Raw genomic sequence first — 26004 nt, 5'->3', positions numbered from 1 at the left:
AGCGTTTTATAAGTTAATAATAATAATAATGTTTATTTTATATAGAAACTCAACTCCTAGATGTCTTGGATTGGTCAGATACTATGGGTCAAAAATTCCTATTTTAATTTTTGTTGTGTATCTTCAGCTCAACATCTGTTTAAGATTATTGTTCAGGCAAACCTTTTGGCAGGTGTGCCTGAAATAACATTAAATACATTTAGTAATTCATCCAGTGTTCATTCTCATCCATCCTAAAAAAAAAAAACAAAAAAAAAAAAACAAACACACACAACACTTCAAAAAGTATAAAATGTCCCCATGAAAACAAACATTTATTTACAAGATGCCAACCACAACAGTAGCAGCAATTTCAGAGGAGAGATGCTAACTAAATAAACTTAGTGTGCTGTGCAATTAGAAAAAAAAAAAAACTGAAATTAATCTAAATGCCATCGTGATTTTAGAGTATAAAAGATAAAAACCCATCTCAGAGGCCTAAGATCAGTGTTAGTTTCATAAAAACTGCAGGTGAAGTCAAGCTCAAAGACAGAAACACTTGTTTAAAACTCTTAAAAGGAAAATTGAATAAGGAAAAAAAAAAAAAAAAAATTGTAAAAAGCAAAACTAAAATATTTACAATTCTTCAAGTCAAAACGATTTACATTCACGGTCTCCATAAAAGTTTTTTTTGTCTTCATTGATGCCCATCAGTCCATCGTTGATCATCGTGTGATGGTAGAGTTCAGAACTCCAGCCTTGATGTTGGATTTAGAAGCGTTTGAGAGCTCCCGCTGTAGTCAACACACAAATATGAAGTCAGTTTACCATTAGACAGACCACACCCCTTCATGTTTATGCATCTTTCACCCATCTTAAAGGGACAGTTCACCCTAAAATGAACAATACATGTTGACAATCAAACAGTGGCTTTGGAAGTTAAAGGGGGGGTGAAATGCCATTTCATGCATACAGAGTTTTTTACACTGTTAAAGAGTTGGATTCCCATGCTAAACATGGACAAAGTTTCAAAAATTAAGTTGTACGTTTGAAGGAGTATTTTTGTTACAAAAATACCTCTTCCGGTTTGTCACAAGTTTCGGAAAGTTTTTTTCGAGTATGGCTCTGTGTGACGTTAGATGGAGCGGAATTTCCTTATATGGGTCCTGAAGCACGTCTGCCGGAAGAGCGCGCGCTCCCATATAGCAGAGCACAGAGAGCAGAGACATTCACTGATCAGAGCGAGAGCGTCGCGAAAAGTCACAAAAGGAGTGTGTTTTTGGTTGCCAGGGCAAGACAACCCTGCACTGATTACCAAAAGAGAAACGGCATTAAGGGACCAGTGGATGGAGTTTATTTTTACAGAGCATCAACGGAGTTGTGCAAGTGTTTGTGTTTGTTCCCTGCATTTCGAAGATGCTTGTTTTACAAACAAGGCCCAGTTTGACGCCAGATTTGCGTATCGTTTATTTCTCAAGGATAATGCAATCCCAACGAAAAAGGGTCACGATCGTGTGTTGGAACCGCATGCGGTGAGTAAAACTGCTTCAAATATCTCTGTGTTGTTAACTTAGCTATCGGCGTGTAAGCACATCAAGTAAACAACATGTGTTGTCATCAAACTGCACTTTCCACATGTACAGCTTAAAAAAAAAAAAAAAAAAAAAAAAAAAAAGACGACATAAAGTGGAACTTAGTCATTTTCTAAAACTGCTAAGCTAATATAGACAGTTTCAGTACATACCACAAAGAGACGTCGTTGCGGATGCTGCTCTTGTTAAATTTCAGCCTCTGGATCTGATTCTGGATCATAAATATACGCTGAATCTGACTGTTAGCCATGGTTTGTTTTGGATGTTTTTTTCCTCACGGTAATGTCGCAGCTTCCAAACGCTCTCAACGCAAAAGCCTACTCGCGCTCGTGATTCTTTAGCTCCGCCCACACGTCACGCCTCCAGGCGCTCGTTTTTCCGGGAAAAATCGGTACAGACTATCTTTCTCTTATGAATATAATAAAACTAAAGACTTTTTGGAGTTATGAAGGATGCAGTACTACTCTATATGTACTCAAAATTAACAGGATATTGAGTGAAAACGAGCATTTCACCCCCCCTTTAATGGCTACCAGCAGGTGTTGCGTTTGGAATAACTCAAGGGAGAGTTTTCATTTTAGCATGAAATAAAGCTCCTATGCAAGGCTTATCTTTTCTAGAAAGCTTACAGGGGGGCTCGAAAGTTTGAGCACCCCTTGCAGAATCTGTGAAAATGTGAATAATAATAATAAAAAAAAAAAACTCAAACACAACTAAGTACGTAAAATTTACCTTGATCTTCAAATTCCAAAAGTTTTCACCTCCCAGCTCTCAATGCATCTTGTTTCCTTCTGGAGCATTGGTGAATGTTTGAACCTTTTTTAATAGTTGTGTTTGAGTTATTTTTTGAAAATTGTTAATATTTCCACAGATTCTGCAAGGGGTGCCCAAACTTTCGAGCCCCACTGTAAATGGTCGAAGGAATATCAGTGAGAGTTTGTTTACAGCAGATAAATAATTCAAATCTGTGGACAGCACATTGTATTTTAGTTGTGTTTTGAGCTCCAAATGCTAATTTCACTGTTAGAAGCTGAAAGCGCGCGCGCACAAAAACACAGACCCTCCTCCGTTAGTCGAGTTAGACGAGAAGAGTGTGTGTTAGTGTGAGGGACAGTGAACGCTTTTCGATTTACAGACCTGGACGCTGCAGTGGATTCAGAGTCCTTCTATAACAGAAGGCAGAATTATCACTTGATTACATCTGCTGCCTGGGAGTCTAGACTGCTAACTGCAGGATAATGAACGTACCGCAAACTCCGAGTAGGAGGAGGCCACAGAAGTAATGGAGTAATTTCTCTGAGGGCTGCTGGCCATGGTGCGCAGAGCTCCGCTCAGATGGGGAATATTCTCCTTGTTCCTCTCCAAACCGCGAGGGGTTCGGCCATGGGCAGGCGTCCGTGCATTCAACTAGTGGCCAAGCCGTTTACAGTTTCAATGATAAGAATACAAATTAATGTATAATAACAGGTTCAAACAGCATAACTCACCTTGCTGGAGGAAAGGGGCGGTCTAAAAGAAGGGGAGGAGCATATGGAACGGAGAGTTGTGTTTGGGGTGGAGCTATACAAGCTAGAGGAGGAGGTCAGCTAAAAAGAAATAAATACATTTAATTATATACAGTTTTGTTTAATATACTGTAGGTTTGTGTAATAACTTTTTTTGGGGGTACATTTATTCGCAAAGACTAAACTGAGAGACACTTGCACTGACTGATCTTAAAATATGTCAGGGCCGTTGTTTTGTCTCAAGATGCACACGAGTAATGTTATTTTCCAAGGCATGCTTATAAAAGATACCTAATTCTGGCTTAACCTAAACCCTGTCTGTGAAACCAGACATTAGTGTAGTGTACATCTGCTATGATTATAAAATTATACTACAATATATTACATTATTTTATATTGATGCTATTGACACTGTCATCATGGCATTGGTAAAGTCGTACTGGTCGAGGGTACCTTGCGTGTTTTCCCAGGTGTGGGGGTCCCGGCGGCGTGTCTTCTCTTGGTTGGAGTTCTGATGATAGTGCCGTACAGCAGATCTTCCTCCGTCTGCTTCATTTTCTTCATTTGCTGCACAGCACAAACCTCAAGTCAGAAACTAATTCTCAAATTAAAATTTACGTCCGAAGTAGTAATTTCAAGAAAAGGTGGTGTTCATACCCGTTCCTGTTTTTCTCTCTCTTTCTCCATGTGGTGTCGGTTCCACTGGTCTTCTACATACTGCAGGAACGGCTGCCCGTTCACACGAAACTCTTTACAATTAATCGCTTCCCATTGGTCAATCTGAGCCTTCAGACTCTTCTCCAGCTGCCCAATCAGAGAACATGAGCTTACAAGCCATTCCAGTCACACAAACTTCAGAGTTTACTTAAACAGCGGCTCCAACCTTCGGCAAACTCTTCTGCAGGTCGACTCTCTGTTTCTCCTCCTTCAGCAGGTTTCCTCCTCTGTTGTTGAAGCGAGATGGGTCTGTGGCTTTTTTCTGGAGAAAGACAACCAACCATGATTAAACTGAATTTCACAAACATCTTTGCAGTTAAAAAAAAAAAAAAATGTTTACACACAGGTTTTGAAAAAATGGCTCCATTTCTCAGAACATGCAAAACATCACACATCTATTCTCAGCTGTTTTAACATTTCTAAAAATGATATTTTAGATAGAGTTTAAAGCAAGTAATGTGCTTGTAGTTTTGCTGACTTGGACTAAAGTTTAGGTGTATGAGTGTGCCTCAAGTCCCACTTTTAGTGTCTCTTATGATGGATTCATCACCTCCAGTTCCTGATAGAGAGTCCAGTTGCTGCTCCAGGTGAAAACGGCGTCATACAGCTCTCTGTGCTCGGCATAATCCTGCTTCAGTCGTTCCAACTCCAGCTCGTGTTCACGCAACACCTCCTCATCCAGATCATCTAACAGCACAAAACAACTACATCAAATCCCAGCAAAGACATTTTAAACACTATTACTCAATGCTTAATTCCAAGTTGCATAAAACTAGTACAAATTTGATCAATATGCTAGAATAAGATTAGATCTCATTGTCTAGGTGCATAAACTGCATTGTATTTCTGTTTTTTTGAAGTATGCATCCATGTTTTTTGAGTTGATATTATCCACAAACCATAAATATAATGCAATATGGAAAATTGCTTAATTCATCCAAGAGGTAGAGGAGTCAGTTTCTTGGAGAAATGCAGCATTACATCACGGTCTCACCAATGGATCCTCTGCAGTGAATGGGTGCCGTCAGAATGAGAGTCCAAACAGCTGATAAAAACATCAAACAATCCACAAGACTCCAGTCCATCAATTACTGTCTTGTGAAGTTAAAATCTCTTTGTAACAAACAAATCCATGAAGACATTCTAACTTCAAACCGTTGCTTCTGGTAAAAATACAAGTCCTTTATAATCTCCAGTGCTTTCTCCAGTGAAAAAGTCATCTAGTCTAAAGCAGAATCATGCTAAGTATTCATGTGAACGTGTTCAAAATACCTCCAAAAATATAAATATATTTCAGAGTATTTGATGTCAGATGACAACAAGGGATGGACTTTTTCCACTGGAGGAAGCGTATTATGCATTATGGACTCGTATTTTGGCCATAAGCACCAGTTTCAAGTTAAAATGCCTTGATGAATTTGTTTCTTACAAACATGCAGCTTTTCACTTCACAAGATGTGAACTTATGGACTGGAGTGCTGTGGATTACGGTGAAGTTTTACCAGCTGTTTGGACTCTCATTCTGACGGCACCCATTCAACTGTAGAGGATCCATTGAGGAGCAAGCGATGTAATGCTAAATTTCTCCAAAACTATCTTCATCTTGGATGGTCGTAGGGCGAGTTCATTTTTTGGTTAAATGTTCCTTAAATAATACCTTCAAAACTACATTCTAAAGTCAAGTGTTCTCTACTCTGAAGTATGCAAATTGGGATTTACTCAAGAAACTAGCTGTTAGCATACCACTGTGGTAGGGAGTGAAGGCTTGTCTCTGCTCTGGGCTGTAGTAACACTTCTCCCAAAACTTGGCAATCTCCGATCGGATTGTGTGAATAACATGCTCAATGTTTTTATTTTTGAGCTCCTCCAGTCGCTGAAGCTCTGCCTGCAGCTGTGAGAGAGTGTGAGGGATGGTTGAGAACTCCAGCAGAAACAACGTGACCTAGTTTAGTGCGGGTGCGTGTACTTACTGCGTTCAGTCTGCTCTTTGTGCTAGTGTGGGTGTTCTGCGTGAGACTCTCTCCCTCTCTTTCTTCCTCAGGAACCTGCAACATCTCCCACAGCTCTGCAATACGACCACGGATGGACACACACAAAGCTTCACTTTCAGCTTTACGGCTCTCCAGCTGAAATATAACACACACACCATTACTCCGTGACATCTCACCTGCTGAAAAACAAAACACTGACATCAAAAATGATCGTTGATGTAATGATACCATGATGCAAAGCTGATTTTTCAGCATCATTACTCCAGTCTTCAGTGTCACATGATCCTTCAGAAATCAATCTAACATTAAGAAAAAATTCTTCGTATAAAATTTTATAAATTATTTTTTGGAAATCACGATGCATAATTTCAGGATTGAACGGAGTTCCAAAAAAACTGCATTTATTTTATACTTTTTTTAGAACAATATAAATGGCTTTGCTGCTTTTAATTAAATGCATCCTTGCTTAATAAATGTAAGTAAATAAATCATACTGTGAGAGGGTTCATCATTTTTAATTTGATGGTTTAAGTTGGACCAAGATTCTCCAGCTTTGTTTCTCATTTTAGTTGACAGCACTTGGGTTACAACCAACAGCTAAAAAGAAGTGTGTGAAGTGTGTGTGTACCTGGTGCAGTAACACTTTGAGTGAGCTGAGGTTTTCCACAGAAAGGCAGAAAGCGTCTTCATCTTCACACACGGCGTCTTTCTCAAATGAGGTGTCCGGATGCTGTTCCAAATCCTCCATCAACACTGTGATCTGACGCTTCATTTCCACAAACTCGGCATGACGACGCTCCTGTGAACACACACAAGCATGCATCCTGTGACCAATCTGGATATATGCAGAGAAGCAAACTAGCACTCTATTCATCCTTCAGAAATCATTCTAATATACTGATATACTGCTCAATTATTGGTGCTGTTATTTTAATAAGTGGTTTTTACTGTAAACTGACATTTTTCCCCCCCATAATTCTTTAAATGAATTGAAAGCTTAATAAACAGCATTTATTTGAAACTTTTTGGAACATCATAAAGGTCTTTACTGTCACTTGCTGAATAAAAGTATTCCTTTCTCTTTTCTGACATTGAATCATGGTGTATCAGTTAGAACAAAAATATTAGGCAGCACATCGGTTTTCAACATTGAAAAAAAAAAAAAAACATCAGCATATTACACTGATTTCTGAAAGATCATCTGACACTGAAGACTGGAGGAATGATGCTGAACATTTAGTATTGCATCACAGAAATTAATTACTTAAAGAAAAAAAAAAAATTATATATATATAACTAATTTTAAATTATTAAATTTCAGTGTTTTACTGTGTTGTCGTATTTTTGATCAAATAAATGCAGCCTTGCTGAGCATGAGACTTTTCAAAAACATTAATAAATCTTAACTGTTCCAGACTTTTGACAGCTGGTATATATCGTGGCAGAACAACAGCTATTTTCATGTTGCTTTAACGTGATTTTGTCCAAATAGATGCAGTCTTGGTAAGCATAAGAGATCTCTTTTACAAACATTAAAATAAACAATTATTCCAGACTTTGACTGGTAATGTATATATAAACTGTGACTTTAATTTGAATTGATTATTGAATAATCGGAAATTTAAAAACAACATACATTTCCAATATATTCAAATTGGCATGCCAATACTATTTCACATACTAAAAAACCTAAAGACAGAAAGCCAGATAGCTGTGCAAGTGTGTTAGTGTGTGTTTGACCTTCTCCTGGTTACAGGCGTTGATGTGTTGTCTGTAGTTCTGCAGCTGCTGTTGTGACGGCACTCGTTCGGGATGGATGGGGAAGAGGTCATCACACAGGATGTCACACAGATCTTGATCCTGCTGAATCAGAGATTTCAGCTCGCTCTGACGAGCACTTTTCTCTTTTAGCATCATCTTGACCTGTGTACGGAGATCCTTCTCCAACTGCAGCATCGTCAGACCGTCTTCCTCCTGCCAAGCACACAATATCTCCAAACTGATTGGCTGGCTTTACATAACATCCAGAAGTTAAAAGGGAAAAGGCTGTTACTATCCCGTTATCCATCTAGTGACTCACCTGACAGTCCTCCACCTGAAGTTCATTACACAGGACGGTCAGCTCTTTTCGGCATGTTTCGATGCTGCTCAGCAAGCGCTTCTTCAAGCCCTCCTCCTCGGCGATCATCATGTCCAGCAGGTTCTGCAATCGCAAAGATTTCCACATTGAACCGGTGTCTCTATTTTCCAGTCAATGAGCAAGGCAGATGACCTGAACTGACCTTGATGTGCATGTGTACGGCATCGGTGCGCTGCAGCCTCTGGTCCTCCGGGATCCCGATCTCCTCCCAGATGTCCTTCAGCTCGTTCAGAGCCTGGTTCAGACATGATACAGACTCTGCAGCGTGGATCTCACTGAAATTACACACATTCAGATTTAATGAATACATGCTTCTGTTCTGACAGTGTTGTATATTAAACAGTATAGTAAAATGAGCTAGCCTTTTTTAGTATTTGTCTTATGTATTAATAATCAAATCAACAGCATTATAGACAATTATACTTCTTAATGAATCAATATAACATAAGTCATAACTAAATGATCAATAAATGTGCAGCATTACTGATTGCTGTCTGGATTGTTGAATAATAATACCACTAATAGCATGATTATTGATTAGCATTAATATTTCTGGAAAACGGCTTGTTAAAGATGAGGGTTTATAAATCGCAGTATTTTCATAACTTACATGCTAATGCTAAATCCATCCTAAAAAATAAACAAATCACGAAAATATCGACCATATTTAACATAAAAACTATTTTTACTAAAACATTAGAATCGAAAAACTGAAGCTAACACACTAGCACAATGCATACACTGATCTATACATAAACAAATCCTTAGACTTCTAAACTTTCTCTTACCTCTTCCTCATCCTGTCCTTCCGCCGCGTTTCTCCGGTGAGATTTACACAATCTTTAAATTCTACTTTTGAACTTTATTTTACGATCGCTACTAAACGCTAGCTTTGAAACCTTTGGTTTAAAATTCAAACGCCGCATTAAAACGCCTCTGGTCTCTGATTGGCCGAGACCAAGCTCGGCATCTTCATCCTGCTCGCTGATAGGCTGACAGACATAAAAGGTACTATTCAAGCGCACTGATTGGCTGACAACTCAAGCCAGCTGATTGACCAGTTTAACTGGCTGGGCTGATCAATGGAATGTGTCGTCACGTTTAGTTCGGAACCATTATTTAGCAGAAAAGAATGTAATCACATCGTGATTGATTGATTATTTTTTTTAAATGTAAATGTATCAAGGCAAATAGACCCTTTTAAACTTTTCAGTAGCATGTGATGAGTTTATTTTGGTTTAATAATTTGAGATTTAAAAAAAATATATATTTATATTTTAATTTAAATAAAAAAAATAATAGATAAAAATGTATTATAAATAAAATAAAGAAGAAATAAACAAAAACAGCATCAGGGAAACGGACTGACTGAAATATCGCAATCAGATCAGAGGTTTATTTATTTTTCTGTTGGTGAGTTTAATAATTGGTGATAGGCTACTGTTTGACAATCAACAATATTTTTATTATTATTTTTCTTTACTAGATGATTAATCAGCGTTAATGATGAATTCTGATCTACGATTCTGTCATCAACTATTAACATCTGTCATTAAGAAATCAGATCTACCGTTAATCATGTAGAATCAATATAATAATGAATGCAATGAAATTAATCAACAACCATGAGAGACTGAAGTATTGAAGCTCCAAACGATTCTTTCATTCTGAAAGATTTATGCATTCATTTATGGAGCTGAAGATAGAGATTCATTAATACATAAATAGAGATGAAGACTGATTCATATGCTCATTTAGCCGAGGATTCATTTATACATTTATTCATGGAGTTGAGGATCATTTCACTCATGGAGGCTGGGATCCATTTGTTCACAGCTGAGGATGTGTTTGTGTGTTCTAAGCCACTGCGGGTCATAAGCTCCTCCAGGGCTTTCTCTTTATGGTTCTCATGCACCAGTAAAACTTCTTTAATAGTGCTCTGCTGGAAACCCATCTCACAGAACTGAGCCAGCAGAAACAGAAACTCTGAAGCCTGAGAGAAACACAAAAACATAAATACAGTTACAATATATCAGGTAAGTGTATTTCATGAGCTATATGTTGATTGGATGTGTGTTAAATTCTAAATGAATGGTTTGTTTTGTGCAGATACGTGTGTTTTATGAGGGACGTTTAGTGCTAAATGCTGATTTGAGGGACATTTTGGGCACTGGTTGAGTGTTTGAAGCATCAAATGCTGATTTGGGGGAGTTTTGTGTACTGAATACCGATTGGTTAAGTGTCTGGCTTGCTAAATGCTGATTTAAGGAATGTTTTGTCTATTAAACGGTGCTGATTTGAGAGGTGTGGATGCTGATTGGTTGAGTATTTGATGTGCTAAAAGCTGATTTGAGGGGAGTTTAATGCACTGGATAGCAATTGGTTTAGTGCACTGAATGCTGATTGGTTTTAGTGTTTGGACCATTAAATGCTGATTGAGGAATGTTTCGTGATTGGTAGGGCGTCTCACCTTGGTCTCACAGTTCTGAAACATCTCCAAAGCTTCTTCCACCTGAGTCTTCTCATAACCCAGGTGACACAGACGGTCACATGACATCAGGTAACTCAAAATCTGGAGAAGATCCAGAAAGAATGAGAGAGAGAATGTGTATATTTATATGTGTGTTTGCATGTAGTGTGTGTGTAACCTGATCTGGACTCTTGGGTCCTGTCCTCTGCAGTGCTAGTATGGCAGTGTGCAGGGTGTATCCATGTTGTGTAACAGCTTCAAGAAGATCCCTTTCTTCCTGACTCAAAGCACACAGAAGATCTGCTGAAGCATCCTGTAGTCCTGTGGACGTCCGCGGACGTACACCCTAAACACAGGGTTAGCTTATCAATAATCCTAAATAAGACCTGTAAATAAGATCTATGGATCTACAGTGTGTATGTGTTACATTTGAAGAGTGTTTCTGAGTCCTGGCGGAGGGCAGCGGTCCTGCGGACGAGGGTCTCTGCTGTAGAAGGGTGTGTGAGTTCCGTCGCCCGCTGGTTCTTGTTACTTTGGGCTTCCTGCGGGGGGCTCTGGAGCCACGAGGGCTGTCCGGCTGAGGGCAGGGGGGACAGGCTTACATATGTCTTTTACAGAGGAGGCGGAGCTTGGTTGGGGCTTGTGGAGAGTGCTGGAAGGGACGGGGCGAGGGGTGGAGCCTCGCTGGGTGTGATGTGTTGAAATCTGCAGGGACTGTGGACCAGAACTCTTCTGTTTTTCTTTGCCACAAACAGCATCGTCCTCAGATGAGCTCTCGTAGTCTATATCGGCGATGAGGAGCTGAACTGCCCGTAGTGGGCGGAGCCTACGTGAGTCAGCAGCACTGAGGCTTAAACTGCGGGGGCGTGGGCCCAGTTCCCATAGTTCTGCACTTCTGAGGTGCACCCTGCGGCTCTGCTGTGGGTTGCTGAACATCAGCCAATACGGTGGGCAAGTGGGACACACACTCTGAGGCGTTTTTTTGGCTTTCCTGTTCTTCCACTGCTGTTCTTCCCATGCAGCCATGATATATTTCTCTAGAGTGAACGAATACTGCAGAACAGGTCAACATGTGAACACTGTTATATATAAAAATACATATACATGAAAATTTCAAAGGTATATGATGAATATAAGCAAACTCATAATAATATATATTAGATGAGTTTATGGTTCTATTCTGACCTTTGTATCCCACAGAGTTTGAACACAGTCTGGGATCTTAAGTTCAGGAGCTGTGACCGGCTCTTTCTGACCCAACAGAGCAACATTAAATGGAACCTCATCCAGGCTGCACATTCTGCTGACATGCACAGACAATTAATTTTAAATTAAAATTAAAGTTAATACTATTTCTGTAAATTAGCTCTGTAGTTAATATCTGTACACACAATAATATCTGTGTAAATGTATTTCTGTTGTTTATATCTCTGTAGATGGCACATTCCATCCACATCGGTGTCACATGACGTTATTTTAGTATTATTTATATATTATTATAGTTTTTATTTTGAGTTTTCGTATATTTTTATTAATCTTGTTTTGTGCCTTTGTCTTTTTTTTTTTGTTCAAACTTCGTTCTCTGCTTAAATTCATATTCATTTGGATGAAGTTTTCACTTGATATTTATAATTTAATTTCAGCATTATTTCAATTAACAAACGTGTAGCCTATTAATAGTTTTGCTTACAATAATAACCCTGGCATAAACATCCTAAGTGATCTTCTTTTAGTTTTTTTACACTACATGTTTGATGAACTATTATGGAATCAAAATTTACCAAGCTTTAAACCTATGAAACGAATGCATCTCAAAGGCCTTGATTTTATGGAATGTGCAATGTAAATCACAATACTATGAATCACTTCATAAAAATAAAAAAAAAATTATATATCAAATTACATACGTAATACATAACTAAATGATATTTATACATTAATTACATATGTAATTTGACCACATTTCCAATTACATTTAAACATTTTGCTGTGCATAAGCATATTGCATGCATTTAAGTATAACTAAATCTATTTTTCTATAGATAAGTATAGATTACAGGTCATTAAGGTTTCTTACCTGTAGTTTTTGGTGGTGTATCTGCGCTTATCTGAACTATATGCGTACAGTTCCTTGGATGCACAGTGACAGTGTATAGTAATCAGCTTCACGTGTGCATAATAAGAAGGATAATGTCCCCATGTGAATCAACACAGGCTTACACACACACACACACACACAAACAAGCACTATCAGGCTTATACAGTGACTCACACAATAATCCTTTCATATCCTGTTGAAACGAACACACACATAATAATGTTCCTTTCCATTTCTCACATGAGTGTAAGGTGCTGAATATAATAAAAGGTTTTAAACTCCTAGAGATACCATGAACCGTGATGCTGCCCGTGCAATACTACGTAATCAGATGCATGAACCTTCTCAGTGCGTTATTGCTATTAGTTTGAAGGTGTAGTGTCTGTTTACTCGCTGTGAACCTGAAAAAGGCTGAGACATCAGGAAATGGCACAGCAGGCGCTATCAGACATAACACAGTGTTAGACCATATTGCATAAGTAGTGATGATTTGTGTGGTTTATGGCGCCCCATAGAGGCCCAAAACTACAACACCAGGATTATTTGTTGTCTCCAGTGCCTTAAAACACTCAAACAAGTCTTGTTTTAAAAACATATTCATAATTTTATTATGAGCAGTTAACTCATTAATGTAGAGCTAAACACCTTGGGATATGCAGTTGTAGGTAAAAGCAGTTTTGTGAAATCATCACTGGCAATAAACATTTTGTAAATAACAGTAAATACATGATTTCAGTTGAAATGATGTGAAAGAAACTGATCAATTGATGGTGGATGAGTAAAAACACACGATCTTCAGATTACAGACATCTGCTGTCACTTTCACTCTCTCTCTCAAGTTCTTTCTGCGACACAGAATCGTGCCTGTAATGCTAAAATGGATTTAAACCTCACTCAAATTATTATATACAAATACAATTCAATACAACATATTGCTATGGTGTGACCCGCAAACATTAAGTGTGACACGCACCGCAATTTTTCCACTCACAAACACAATATTCCGGTTTCTTTCTAATAGAATTGACAGAACTGTAGCTGCTGCTTCGGAAATGGAAGATGTGAGCAAACCAGTGGTCCCGCCCTAGTTTGTGATTGACAGATAATCTCTGACCTCACACGAACCCTTTCTCAGCACTAACAATCAGTAAATCCCTTTTTGCAATCCCTTTCTTTTACCTGAATGTGTAAATGAAGTAACAATACAAATGGAAGGATGACAATATCTGCATCCCAGTTTGCATACTATCCATACTATAAAGTATGCAAATCATAGTATGTCAAAAAATATTATATCTAAAGGTGGATGGTATGTTACCATCCACAAGCTGCTGGGATGCAGCTTGTGTGTGCCTCACACTTCACTCTGAAGTCCATCTCTATATTGCCATTGCCTGAAACACACACTCATGCCTCAAAATAACACTACAACAAGGACAAAACGCTGAAGAATGTACCGTCCCTGGTCCAAACTAATGCTTCACATACACAGTCAAATATCTGGGAGTCTGATCCCAAAGCTTGCATTCTCATCAGTTATGTGCCAAACAGGAACAGGAAGATAAAGAATAAACGCATGCTTAGAATATCAAGTGCATTAAATGTGTCTAAAATACTGTCACAAATGTTTTTTAATAATTGCACATACATCAGGTCAGGGTAATATTTATCCCGATATGTCTCAAAAGCAGTTCAGAGCCTTTACTGCAAGTGTAAACGCTATAATCAGAATCTGGAGTGACTCTAGTTTGATTAGACCGGGTTTGGTGCCAATTCCTCTGATTGGAAATGCGCCTGTGTACTTTGAAGAACCAAAGTACTGCTGAAGAACCAAACTGCATTTGTTTTAGGTACATAAGGACACTTTCTATAAGAGGGAGAGTAATAAAATCTTCTCTTCGACTACGCAAAATGTAAAAATATGTTTTGTTCTTTGTGGTTCATAGTGTTTAGTCTTTGGTAAACTTTACAGTGCTCTTGTGGTGGTAGAAAAATATCCAATCTGTACTCTCGAGCTAATCTGTACGATATATCAGGATCTGATAAACCTTTGAGTGAAATGACTGATGAAAGATGATGTTTTGCCTCTTTCCATAAATCTCTCTCTCTCTATATATATATTTATACACACACACAGACACTTATAAAGTTAGACATGTTAGACTAAAATTCATTCTTTCAGTGACTTAACATAATCACTCAAGAACCCTTAATTTGATGCCCATTACACAAACTCTAATATGTGATGATTATATGTGACCCTGGACCACCAAACCAGTCATAAGGTTCAATTTCTCAAAATTGAGATTTATACGTCATCTGAAAGTCACCTTTAAATTACTAATCAAAAATTAAGTTTTGCTAGATTAACGGTAGGAAATGTACAAAATACCTTCATGGAACATGATCTTTACTTAATATCCTAATAATTTTTGGCATAAAAGAAAAAATCTAAAATTTTGACCCATACAATGCTTTTTTGGCAATTCGTCCCCTTGGAATTATAAGGTTCGATCTGCATTCCGAGTAGTTTTGAGATATTGAGCTTCAAAGTTGTTGTGTTCCATTCAACTGTGTAGATATAACCTTATTGTTTTTTAAATAAAAAGTCCCATGATGTACACAACATTAAAAAATCTTTCACATAATGTAAATACGTTGACACAGAATAAGAATATGTGAATAACTCAATTTTGACAAAAATGTCAGATAGAACCTTATAATTCCAAGGGGACGAATTGCTAAAAATGTACCCCAGCGACTTGAGACTGGTTTTGTGCTCCAGGGTCACATATAAAAGTTATCAAATTGTTTCATGAGTTACTGGAATCATAAATCATGATGCAGCTGATATTGGATCAGTGGTATCCTGCTTGATATACACGAGTCCATAAAGCAGAAAAAAGCGGAACTAAACACACCAGCAGAAAACCTACAACACGCTCACACATACACATACGTCATGCAGTTTCAATTGTTTATAAAAGCAGCTCTATAAATGTGCCATTATTTGTGGAGTTAAATATGACTTCACTTTGTCACTTTTCATCCTGTAAACAGTTCGTTCGGACTCACTGCATGGTACATTCACGAACAAAGTCAAACGTCTGTACAGCGCATATGTCTAGACGTCCAAGCTTCATTGGTGTGATCGGCTGCGATCAGATAAGCACACCCTGTGGCTGCTGCAGGATCTGGATCACTCTGCTGAGAGATTCGGTGGAGGCGAAGGCCAGATACTGACAGCACAACCAGTCCTCCAGACTCACACTGCAGCCAGTGTCCAAAGAACGCTCTGCGAACTTGATCATCATAAGCGTTCGCTTCAGGTCCAGCCAGTTCTGCAGGACAGTGTGGCGTTGGACTGTCCCGGAGGGGGGGTTCAGTGAATTGAACAGATCCTCTCGGGGGCCCCACAGCAGACACTGCAAACACGCTCGGGCGTCCGTCATCTGGATGCGCTCGGAAGGGTTGGGATTGAGAAGCAACGTGGCAAGCTGTTGAAGGCCGTTGGAGTACAGGGACCGCAGGGGCAGCTGGGGCAAGTCAGAGCTGCAGTATTCCCTCTCCTTCAGCTCTGGAGTTTCCTCGAATGGGTTCGGTCGATGCAGCATCTCATAGATCAGTATGCCAGTCTGGAATTCATCGCACTTGCGGTATTGAGTGGCAGTGAGGAGCTCAGGTGCCAGACGGGACTGGTCTCGGAGCGAAGCGGGTTCCCGCACCACGTTCTTGAGTTTGGCCTGAGAGAAGTTGCTGATGATGAGCCGGGCCGGGCAAGCGGAAGCCGTCGCGGAGGAAGGTCCAGATGCAGCGTTGTTGTTCGGTTCCGTGAGCTCCAGGTTCCAAGGGTTCCCGGGCTTGCAGTGCACCAGGAGGAGGTTCTCAAGCCGCAGGTCACAGTGCGTGACGTGGTAGGGCTTCATGTGCTCTAGTCCCGCACACAGCTGCAGCAGCAGCAGACACACCTGCCGTTCATACAGCTCAGGGTTTCGCGAATGCCTCTCCACACCCTCCCGTACGAAATCCGCCACCATCTGGAACGGCACCTCTCGAGTGATCACCACAACACGGCTACAGAGTTTCCAGCCCAGACCAGCCGCATCTCTCTCATCCTCCTTTCCTTTTCCCTCTTCTCTTCCTTCCGTACCGCCTTGCTTGTCTTCTCCATCCTCCTCTTGCTCCCAGGGCAGCAGGCGGGCCGGAACATCTGCCAGGAAGTGCCCACAGTCCTGCTGGATGTTGAAGTGAACTGCGATACTCTGCCGAACCGCTAGGCTGTGAAAAAACTGCTGCTGATTCTCCTTCACCACACCCCGACAGATCTGAGATCAGACAGAAAGAGAATGTTATTCTCTGCAAATACATGCAAGTCTGAGCTGACTACCTAGGCAACATTTTGAAGTACCAAAGGAACACTGCCAACAAAAAGGCCGGGTAGTGCTTGCTCTTCATAGTGAGAAGGTTACTTTAAGGTTGATAAGGGGTTTAATCCTAATTGATATGAGCATCGATAATAGGAACTATTGAAAAGCCTTGAAGACAGCATAATAAATAGAGCTTGGAAAGATAGCTAACTCCGTATGGGCAAGAAAGCACCGAATGTAGCCTTTGTGGATAATTTCATAATGCATGAGACAATCTCTGTCTGTGATTAAGTAACAAGCCATTCGCTAAGCAACATGCTGCCAACAGATTTTATTGGAATCAACTGTTAGTGCAATCACTCTTGCTGCTCTTGCAAGAAGCAATGATTGTGAGTTCAAAAACATTATGGAGACAGTTAAATGTGTGTAAAATATGAGTAAAACTGAACTTTCACCTTAACGGCGTAGTTTATCAGAGGCTCTTTAGCGAAAGATGCAGTGTAGTACACAGCATCTCCTGCCTCGCAGCAGGGTTTTCCTGCAGTCAGACGGAAATGAGACCAGCTGTCTGTACCAAAGCGTAGATGATCTTTTTGTCCGGCCATAAATCGATCTTCACATTTGGCTGCCAGCTTGCGAAGGGTATCCGTGTGCAGGCCTCGGATCCTTCCGACCACTTCCTCCCAGCTCTCCATGCCTCTGTATGGCACTTGTTTCTGGGATTTAGCGGGTCTCCCAGCCCCTTGTGCATGGGCTGACAGACTCTCTGTACTTCGGTAGCCTCGGCGGTCGCATGCCAGCATGGAGCTGCTATTAGTTAGGCAAGACAGGCTCTGCCCACCCACGGGACGCTCCAGGGAGTCTCCAGATTCGTCAGGATGTCGTGCCTCTGAGCTGACCGAGGAGCTCTGACTGGCAGTATCCCACGTGGATTCGAGATCGTAGAGTGGATTGGCAACACTCAGACTAGTCCCGCCTGGTTTGACCTCTCCTTTGGGTCGAGGGGCAGAGAGTTCTCTACCTAAAACTGATGGCTCTGTTTGGGCACGTGGGACTGACTTTTTAGGCAGTGGTGGAGGGGTGGATTTAGTCGTGGGTTCGATGGCCTCAGGATCAGAGGTTAAAGTGTCATCAGATGCTTTAGGATGTCTGGGATGTTTTACAGGGATCATGTTGGCCCTGGACTGACCTGTAGAGTGAGAGATGAGGAATTTCAGAGAGGATTAGGGCTCTGGAACAGTTCAGGGGAACACATGAAATATTAACCAGAACATAACTTATGCATTATTGGAATTCCATTACATATTGTTTCAGTGCAGGATGAACAGTGTTAAAGCAATTCACACACGGTCCATCCGCAGGGACGTGTGATACAAGTTAGGAATTATTTAATAGTGTGAAACCTCATCTAACAATCCTCACTAATCTGCTTTAATCTCCCAATAATCTCAGACAGGGGCTTCTTCTGAGGCCCTTTCCCCAGGACAGGGATTTTTGTAGGTCACGTCTATAAAACGATCAAAGAGTCAGCGGGACAGAATTAGAGCCAGTACTTTAACCCCTTGGAGACCCATGCTGTTAGTCAGTTCAGTGGTTCATCAGCCGTAGTCATCACCGTTGCAACACTATATGGTTAGATATCGGAGGTCAACTCTGCATCATTCATTATAAGGAGGGAAGGGTGTAACCATCAGAACCTCACTCTCTCGGGACAGCTGAAAATGTATTTTAGCTCATATCCTGTGTGATGCCATACAGCTCAATATAGAAGGACCAAGTCTGATAATCTGTCAGTCTCTCAGAACTGTGGCCATTAAAGTCCCCAACAAACTGAACCCCTGATTTCCACACAGAGACTACTGCCCGCTTGGGAACATTTTAATGCAATTTGTCGTCTATTTCAATAAACCTCACATGGTGGAAAAACATTACATAGTTTAGGAAACAAACACTGTTTGAAATCTTATTTGATGTTATTCGAAGGGATATTTTTGGATGTATCTTTTCCAGTTTTAACAGTATATTATATCTTTATATCAGGTTGCAAAAATTAATATTTTATGTACATTGTAACATTTTAATGTCTGAAGCATTTGATCTTTTAGGAGCTTTATTGAGATCTTTTAGGAGCTTTATTGTGTACACTTAAAAATGACAACTGAAAACATATCAGTTATCATCCATAACATAAATATGATTTACGTCAACCTGACAATTTGTCATGCCATCCAAAAGCGAGATCACATTATACATTTGAGATTCAAACTAATTCAAAATCATAAATTAACAAATGTTCTAGAATTTTTAACCATTTTAAAACATTTATATATAAACACATTAGTGGTCACTAGTCACTAGTCATCTAAGATTTTCGGACCCCACTGTATAATAAATATAATGTGTGCTAATGCAATTTACATTTCCTGCTAGTAAAACTACTTAAACTACACTGCCCCTCAATTCATGCAAATAAAACCCAACAAAAAAGAAAAAGAAGAGCAAAAAAATAGACCAAATAAAGCACAAACTGACCCATCAAACGTGTGTGTTTGACTTACCCAAGTTGGTGTATGTGGCCCTGCAGCTGCTGGATGTAGGAGATTGAGAGTTGGTGCAAGTGATTCCCTCTTCCTCTCGCTCTGCGTGCTTGCTGCTGTTTGAGGCGGGCGATGCTGGGGGCGGACAGGAGGCAGGCGGCTCGCGCAGGGGCGACAGCTCCAGTTTAGCAGGAAGAGAGGTAGCTGTGGAGATCTCAGTATCCTGAACTGGAAGCTGACTGCATCAAAGAGACAAACAAGGGTTGAGAATTATTTCCACCCAACGTTTTCTAACCTAAATTGCAAGGATTTAGAAACTGAGGATGCAGATTATTTTACAAAGCTAAATTTAAGAAGGGCAAGTTCACTGAGAAAGGAAAATGTTATTTTGCTCCAAATCCGTACGACTTAACTTTTTATTTTCTTTTTTTATGTGGAACACAACAGAAGATGTTTTCCAATAGTGCTGGCCACTCTTTAACATGCAACTACAATGAAAGAAAACGCTAAAATAATGGATGCAAAAGCACAATAAAGTATACAAAGAAATCCTTATAACTCACGTGGTAGATTACAATATTATGAGAAGCCATATAATAACTCTATGTAATAAACAAACCAAAATAATAGCCTAGTTGCTATTCTGAACTGGAGATCTTTTAAACAAAATAGTTGATCTAGTACACAAACTCTTTGAATCAAAAATTAGTTTGCAGCAGTTCTCGAGTTAAAATTATCAGTAAATATCAGTCAAAAAATCTTGAGAGTTGGCTGTAAATTTAGCTTTGTAAAATAAACCATACCCTCAATTTTTTAATTCTTGCTTTTTAGGTTAGAAATCTGTGAATAATAATTTTCTGACCAAGAGCTATATAACTGACCACTTCGATAATACTTTCATGGTGCCTTTTTTGAAGCCTGAAAGCTTATATCACACTTCAAAATCTCCACTTTTGTGAGAAAGCATGATGTCATGAGTTTGGAAGGACATCAGGGTGAGTAAATAATGAGATGAATAATGATTAATAATGAATAATTGTGTGATAATGCTTTTTTTCACGTTTAAAATTTAATCAACATGTTGTGGTGCAACAATACTCGACTAATCAAACAGAAAATACTGTTCTTTGATTAGATTCCAGTCCATCCCTATATCCCAGCGTCAACACTACTCTCCTAAACAACCCATCCAGGAAAGCTAAATGGGAGGAATCTTCTGCAGGCAGAGCATGTCTGGACATATAAAAACATTCTGTTCCATTAAGTTATGACACGCTCAAAAATCTATAACACAGAAGGTATTCTTAAATAAAGAGAAAATTCCTAATGCCTCCAATGAAAAACCAGTGCAATATTTATTTTGTAAACACAAGGGAAGATATCACCACAAAAAGATGTTTTTTAAATGATAGAGTATCTGGATATCTCAGTTTTTGAACTCCAGTATCTCTTTCTCTTATCTTGAAAGATAACACTGTGCGAACACACACACACACACACACACACACACACACAAGCTGGAACGAATATCTAGCTGAGAGCTTCGGTTTCAGTGTTGGTCTGTTTAAAGGAATTTGAGGAAGTAATGCTTACCCACCATACTGGCTCACACAGTCACCCATTCGATAAAGTCAAAGACAGTAAATGTTCCAATCAGAAATAGGAATTCCTTGCTTTCAAAGACTTAGACAAATCTCTCTTGGGTTCTGTCTTTTTCCTACTCCTCCTCTCTCTGTTGTAACATTTGGTATGAATGTTTCTTCCTCCACTTGATTAACCCTTAACAGACATCTACCTGTGGTTGTTCAACAGCTACTGTGACATATCAGGATCAAAGGTCCAAAATCACACACATATGACTAACTACATAGGAAGTGGTTTACTGTAGTTAGGAAAGCACCTAGCTAAATGAGATAACTAATACTGATTCTACTTTTTATACTAATGCTACTACTACTACTATTGCTACTTAAACTAATCATTAAATCATTACCTGTACGCAGCATATATTAACATTTTTCAAACATTACTTGTTAATCAAACAGTTTTACCATCAAGCTATTCCAATAAATAAATAAATCTATAAAAATAACAACAAAAAAACGCAAGTTGAACTTTTTTATTTATTTTGTGTTTGATATTTTAAAGCTTAATCCGAATATCTTACCATTATAAAAACATTTCCATTTTATAATTACTATAAAAAGTATAGGTTGTATAGAACCCAAACAAACTATAACATTATGCTGTTCTGTAATTTAAATTCACTTATGACTGAATAAAATGCTATTAGCTACAACAGGATAATGTGAAGCTTTTTGATCAGGCATTACAAAAAGCTCCCCTTAGGGGTACAAATTTATCACTAGGGTTTTCTCAAAAATTTCTTCTGGGATTAATATAAAGGCCATGCATAAAAAATACACACTGAGACAGAGAGAGTGTGGATTGACGGAGAAACAGCTTACTTCATGACTCTGCTGATGAGGAGACTGGCTCTGCTCTTGGGTGGAGTGGACAGGCTGGAAGCTCCAACTTCTTTGTGTTCTTCAACCCGAAGCTCGGCCTCCTCTCCACCTGTGACACTCTCTGATTTGTAGGTGAATATGATCGTGGGTTTCTGGTGAGGGTCATCCGTCTTGGACTCTGAAAACCAGTGCTGTCTCTGTACAGGTGGAGGAGGCAGTACAGTGATGACAGTCCCATCTAATCCCAGCAGCTTCCCTTTTTCCTTCTCTCGTTCCATTTTCTCTTTCTGTTCATCCTCATCCTTCCGCCGGCGGAAGAAACTCTTGAAGGATATCCAGCGCTTTGGCTTGTTACCATCAGTTGAACGCCTTCCCTCCGCACCAGGACTGCTCTCGCTGTCAGTAGATTTGGCCCCAGCTTGTTTGGTCCAGTTGCTGAAATGCCTCTGGAGCAGGTTGCTTGTGTGGTAAGGAGAGGAGCTAGACCGGGCTGGGGGAAATGGGGCACTAGGTTCAGATTTGGGGCTTGTGGGCGGTACAGCAGCAGAGGCACTCTGAGATTTGGGAAGGACTTTAGGTGGTGTGTCTTTTTGAGGTTCTGCAGAACAGTGGAGTGATTTAGGTCTGTTAAGAGCATCTCTGGAAGCATCTGGTGGCAGTGAGTAAAGCTCCTCAACACTGCATGTCTTATTCTGGCCAGTGGGGGAGTCTGGAGGAGAAGGCGGCGGCTGAATGGAGGCCACAATTTGAGACAGAACAGCACTTGCTTTCTCCCTCTGACCTGAACGTCCATTCGATGTGACCTGGCAATCTTTGAAGCCCTCTTCTGGTTGCTCACTGCTGGGGTTACAAATACGATCCAGACTGCTATGTGCCAGAACAGCAGGGCCAGGGCTCATGCTGCCTGCAGGAAGGATGGAGACAATTGTCGTAGTCCTGGATTTGCCATTGTTTACAACCTGTCCGGATACTGTGGTGGTCCTCAGTTCCCCAGGAGCAGTTACATCTGTTGCGTGCTTCATCTGAGGTGATGTCTGCTCAGACGGCGAGGGCTGGGAACTTCCAGAAGATCCAATCTCCTCATATGTGTTGCTGGCCACTCGCTCTCCGGCCCCAGGCTTGGAATGTGGCACCTCACCATTGAGCCCCAGGAAACTCTTGTAAACAGCTAGGTTATCGTATGCACAGGGATTAATCACTATGGGAACTTTCACTGGCTTTTTGGAGCTGCGTGCATACGCAGGCTCATCACGGATGATGATGGGAAACGGGGGCATGCCGGCATTGTTGTAGCTGTTATATTTCATCTCAGACAAGTTGGGAGATTTACTTGGGACTGAGCCAAAGCATGCAGATGGAGATGTGGGAGCTGATTTGTGATTGATTAGTCTTGGGGCGGCACTGCCATTTGTTAAATCAACTTTTGGGATCTTCTGTCGAGGGCTGGTGCAAGACGTCCACACTTCTTGGTAACGGATGCTGCCAGGTTTTGTGCGGAAACCACTGGGCCTTCCAGAGGCAGGACTCGTAGGAGACTGAGGCATCATCAGAGACAATGAAATGGATGGAGATGCCACATGTGTAACAGGAGATCTGAGAGACTGAGGCGTAGTGGGTGAGACAGGACAGGGATCAGCAGAAGGGCAAAGCACAACATTAGGCCCACTTGACTTTGGAGTGCTTTCACTCAAGTGAGTGTGCTCATCTTTAGTGGCCATTGAGGCAGACACATCCACCACTGTATAAGGCTTACAGATAGGAGCCTTCTCGAGATTCACTATGCGATAAGGCTTGGCCTGCTCCTCGGTTGGGCTGAAGCTGATTGTGATTGGCTGGCCTGGAAGAGCTTGTGGGAGAGCACCACCTCGTCTCTTACTGTCATCCTGTTCTTCCAGACGGATGGCTAGAACAGCTTTGTGCGTTTCATTGGGTTTTGGTGAACTCAGCCCTTTGGCTGAAGGTTCTTTGCTAGGTGGGAAAGGAAGATTATTTCTCTGGTCACCAGTGCCCCTACTGCTGCCAGAGCAGGATTCTTCAGGCAGAGAAATCAAGGACTCGGGCGAGGTGGTGGACTCAGAAGTGGACAGAGAGCCACAACCCTGGTGGTCCGAGGTGTATGACAGAAGAGCAGGAGCTCCATTTGAGTCAACAGATGGGTATCCATTCAGAATCTCATCGTAACTGTCATCGTAATCCACTGCACAGAACCGTTGCAGTGAACGGTTGCGTATAGGCACTGTATTCCACTTCTTGCTCACAGCGAAGGGAACTGGGGACAGGGTGGCTGCACGGAAATTGGCAAACCGAGGTTGACCCCGCATCCGTATCCCCATTGCTAGCAACTCCTCATCGCTTTCATCCCAACTGTCATGCTCTCCATCATCATCCTCATCATCACTCTCATCCTCCTCATCGTCGCCATCACTGGAGAATTCCGGATAGCAGAAACGTCCTCCCTCAGAGCTGATGACCTCTGCACTGTCACTGAGGGAAACCCGTTTCATTGCTCCACTACCACTACTCCCAGCATGGAGACAGCTTGATGCTGGAAGGCCCCTCTCTAACGAGCGCTGGTATGAACTGCAGATCCGGCCAAAGAAGTCATCTCTACTTGAGCTTGGAGAAGGTCCCAGGCCAGCAATCTCTTTTAGCACATCCGTCAGTCCGTTGTTGTTGTTGCTTCTAGTTGGCTGTGGGGAAATTGCACCATATGCCTCTGTTTGCCCAACCAAATCCTCTCCTTGGTTGTTTGTCCCTGTGGTTCTCGAGCTATTCAGGCTGTTGTGGTTCCACACAGTGAATGGTGAGCTTTTAGTGACCTGTACTCCCTCTGTAGGCCTTGGCACATTTCCCTCTGAATCCAACCCTGCTGGGGAGCATGGCAGCATCATAGTAGGCTTTACTGCAATAGTAGGCTTCTTTGCAACAGGTGGGCGGACCTGCCCTGCACGGGATGAGGAAATGCTCCTCTGACTGTTTGTGAGTTTGGCACTGATGTTTGTCTTGCTCTCACTGGCAGCATTGGCTTGCTCTGGAGGCCGGTGCAGGCTCTTGGGCTTAAAGCAGTTTTTGCACTCCCCTGGTTTCCACACATGTTCAGTGAAGGTGTTGCATGCAGACATGACTGCAGGGCAGTGCTGCAGCGTCAGTGAACAGGGAATCCCTCCATCACACAAAAACTAAAGGCTGAATGTTGCTCCCACACACAGTTTACAAACTGTGCCTTCAGTACCTGCAAAAAAGAATTACAGAGTTATCCAGTGTTCTTTTGAAACTAAATGTAATCACTGTTTTCATCTCACATAAACAATCACTATAAGCTGCTGAATGAGTCACTCATTACTCTTTGCCAGCAGGGGTCATGAATGTCTAGTTTCTCTCTTTTACACATGAACACAGGCTGCCTGACTCTCACAGATCTATTTTTGGATCACAACGCAGGACTGAGCAGTTGCAGGTAAACATCATGCCTTGTGACATACTGACACCACATACACAGACAGAGTCAAACATGTATACCTATACTTATACCTTAAACTTACTACATCCAAACCTATAATTGTAATCCAGAACAAATCCTTCCCTACCATTTATAGACATTTTTGCATGTTTAGACTTGACGACATAACCTGTTCTATTTGTGAACATTTTTTTACAAGTGAGGGCCTTCCTAACAAGTCAGTTTAAAGAGGTTTTACTCTTTTTATGAGGCCATTCTCAGACACCTGGTCCTCACAAGTAGCAAAACAATTACATCCGTTGTATCGTCTCCTATGTCCAACATTTGAAACGCTTCTAAAATTTCCCATTCACAAATATCCTGCCTTATCATAATCAGCTTGAAAAAAAAAAACTTACAGAGAATTAACTTTAAGGGACTAGAGGGAAGGTACTGGGGCTCTGTTTTTCTTATACAGCAGAATGACCTAATCACTCATACACTCACTTATATCTAATACAGGAACATGAACAAAAAATATGAGTGCTCACAAGATTTTACACACTCTTAATTTGGGACCTGTTGGTCAACACTTGTTCAATGCAAAACGGTCAAATGAGGGTCATGGGGTCATCATGTCGGTATGTAGGGCACCACACATCTAAAAACCGCAGAGGAACACAACACACACACACACACAC

The 26004-nt window shown here is 40.8% G+C and overlaps 2 protein-coding genes and 1 pseudogene across 4 annotated transcripts in view; all 3 read right to left on the bottom strand.

Annotated features, from left to right (window-relative positions):
* Positions 1-288: 288 nt before the first annotated feature.
* Positions 289-8898, bottom strand: LOC127947496 (protein regulator of cytokinesis 1). 3 transcript variants are annotated; one of them, XM_052544657.1, is made up of 15 exons: positions 8713-8878; positions 8067-8199; positions 7865-7987; positions 7525-7758; positions 6413-6583; positions 5764-5919; positions 5537-5684; positions 4344-4480; positions 3960-4055; positions 3734-3880; positions 3530-3643; positions 3059-3157; positions 2820-2978; positions 2709-2737; positions 289-773 (listed from the first exon to the last, which is right to left on the bottom strand). In XM_052544657.1, exons 1-15 carry the CDS (start codon positions 8721-8723, stop codon positions 725-727), a joined length of 1806 nt encoding a protein of 601 aa, XP_052400617.1. In that variant the 5' UTR covers positions 8724-8878; the 3' UTR covers positions 289-724. The 3 variants fall into 3 exon arrangements, with proteins under 3 accessions (XP_052400617.1, XP_052400618.1, XP_052400619.1); XM_052544658.1 differs by having other exon boundaries at positions 2709-2734; XM_052544659.1 differs by lacking the exon at positions 2709-2737 and having other exon boundaries at positions 8713-8898.
* Positions 8899-9293: 395 nt separating this feature from the next.
* Positions 9294-12949, bottom strand: LOC127946980 (ubiquitin-associated protein 1-like; annotated as a pseudogene).
* Positions 12950-13072: 123 nt separating this feature from the next.
* The window catches only part of LOC127946979 (inactive tyrosine-protein kinase PEAK1), a 37863-nt gene continuing 24931 nt past the window's right edge, over positions 13073-26004 (bottom strand). Inside the window, exons 2-5 of the mRNA XM_052543840.1 lie at positions 21865-25096; positions 19418-19635; positions 17315-18048; positions 13073-16817 (exon numbers count right to left, since the gene is read on the bottom strand). Coding sequence (XP_052399800.1) covers positions 15654-16817; positions 17315-18048; positions 19418-19635; positions 21865-24986 — 5238 coding nt within the window. The 5' untranslated portion in view covers positions 24987-25096 and the 3' untranslated portion in view covers positions 13073-15653. The remainder of the gene's footprint in view (positions 16818-17314; positions 18049-19417; positions 19636-21864; positions 25097-26004) is intronic.

The sequence above is a fragment of the Carassius gibelio genome, chromosome A25 (genome assembly GCF_023724105.1).
Source record: "Carassius gibelio isolate Cgi1373 ecotype wild population from Czech Republic chromosome A25, carGib1.2-hapl.c, whole genome shotgun sequence".
Lineage (NCBI taxonomy): Eukaryota > Metazoa > Chordata > Actinopteri > Cypriniformes > Cyprinidae > Carassius > Carassius gibelio.
This window is presented reverse-complemented; position numbering and strand designations above follow the sequence as displayed.

What these genes read in the sequence shown, in the direction of transcription:
- LOC127947496 (XM_052544657.1), bottom strand. An exon ending in ACGCCTGTAACCAGGAGAAG is followed by an intron (nt 6,584 to 7,524) that starts GTCAAACACACA and finishes GTGTGTTCACAG; the next exon opens with GAGCGTCGTCATGCCGAGTT. An exon ending in CAAAGAGCAGACTGAACGCA is followed by an intron (nt 5,685 to 5,763) that starts GTAAGTACACGC and finishes ACTCTCTCACAG; the next exon opens with CTGCAGGCAGAGCTTCAGCG.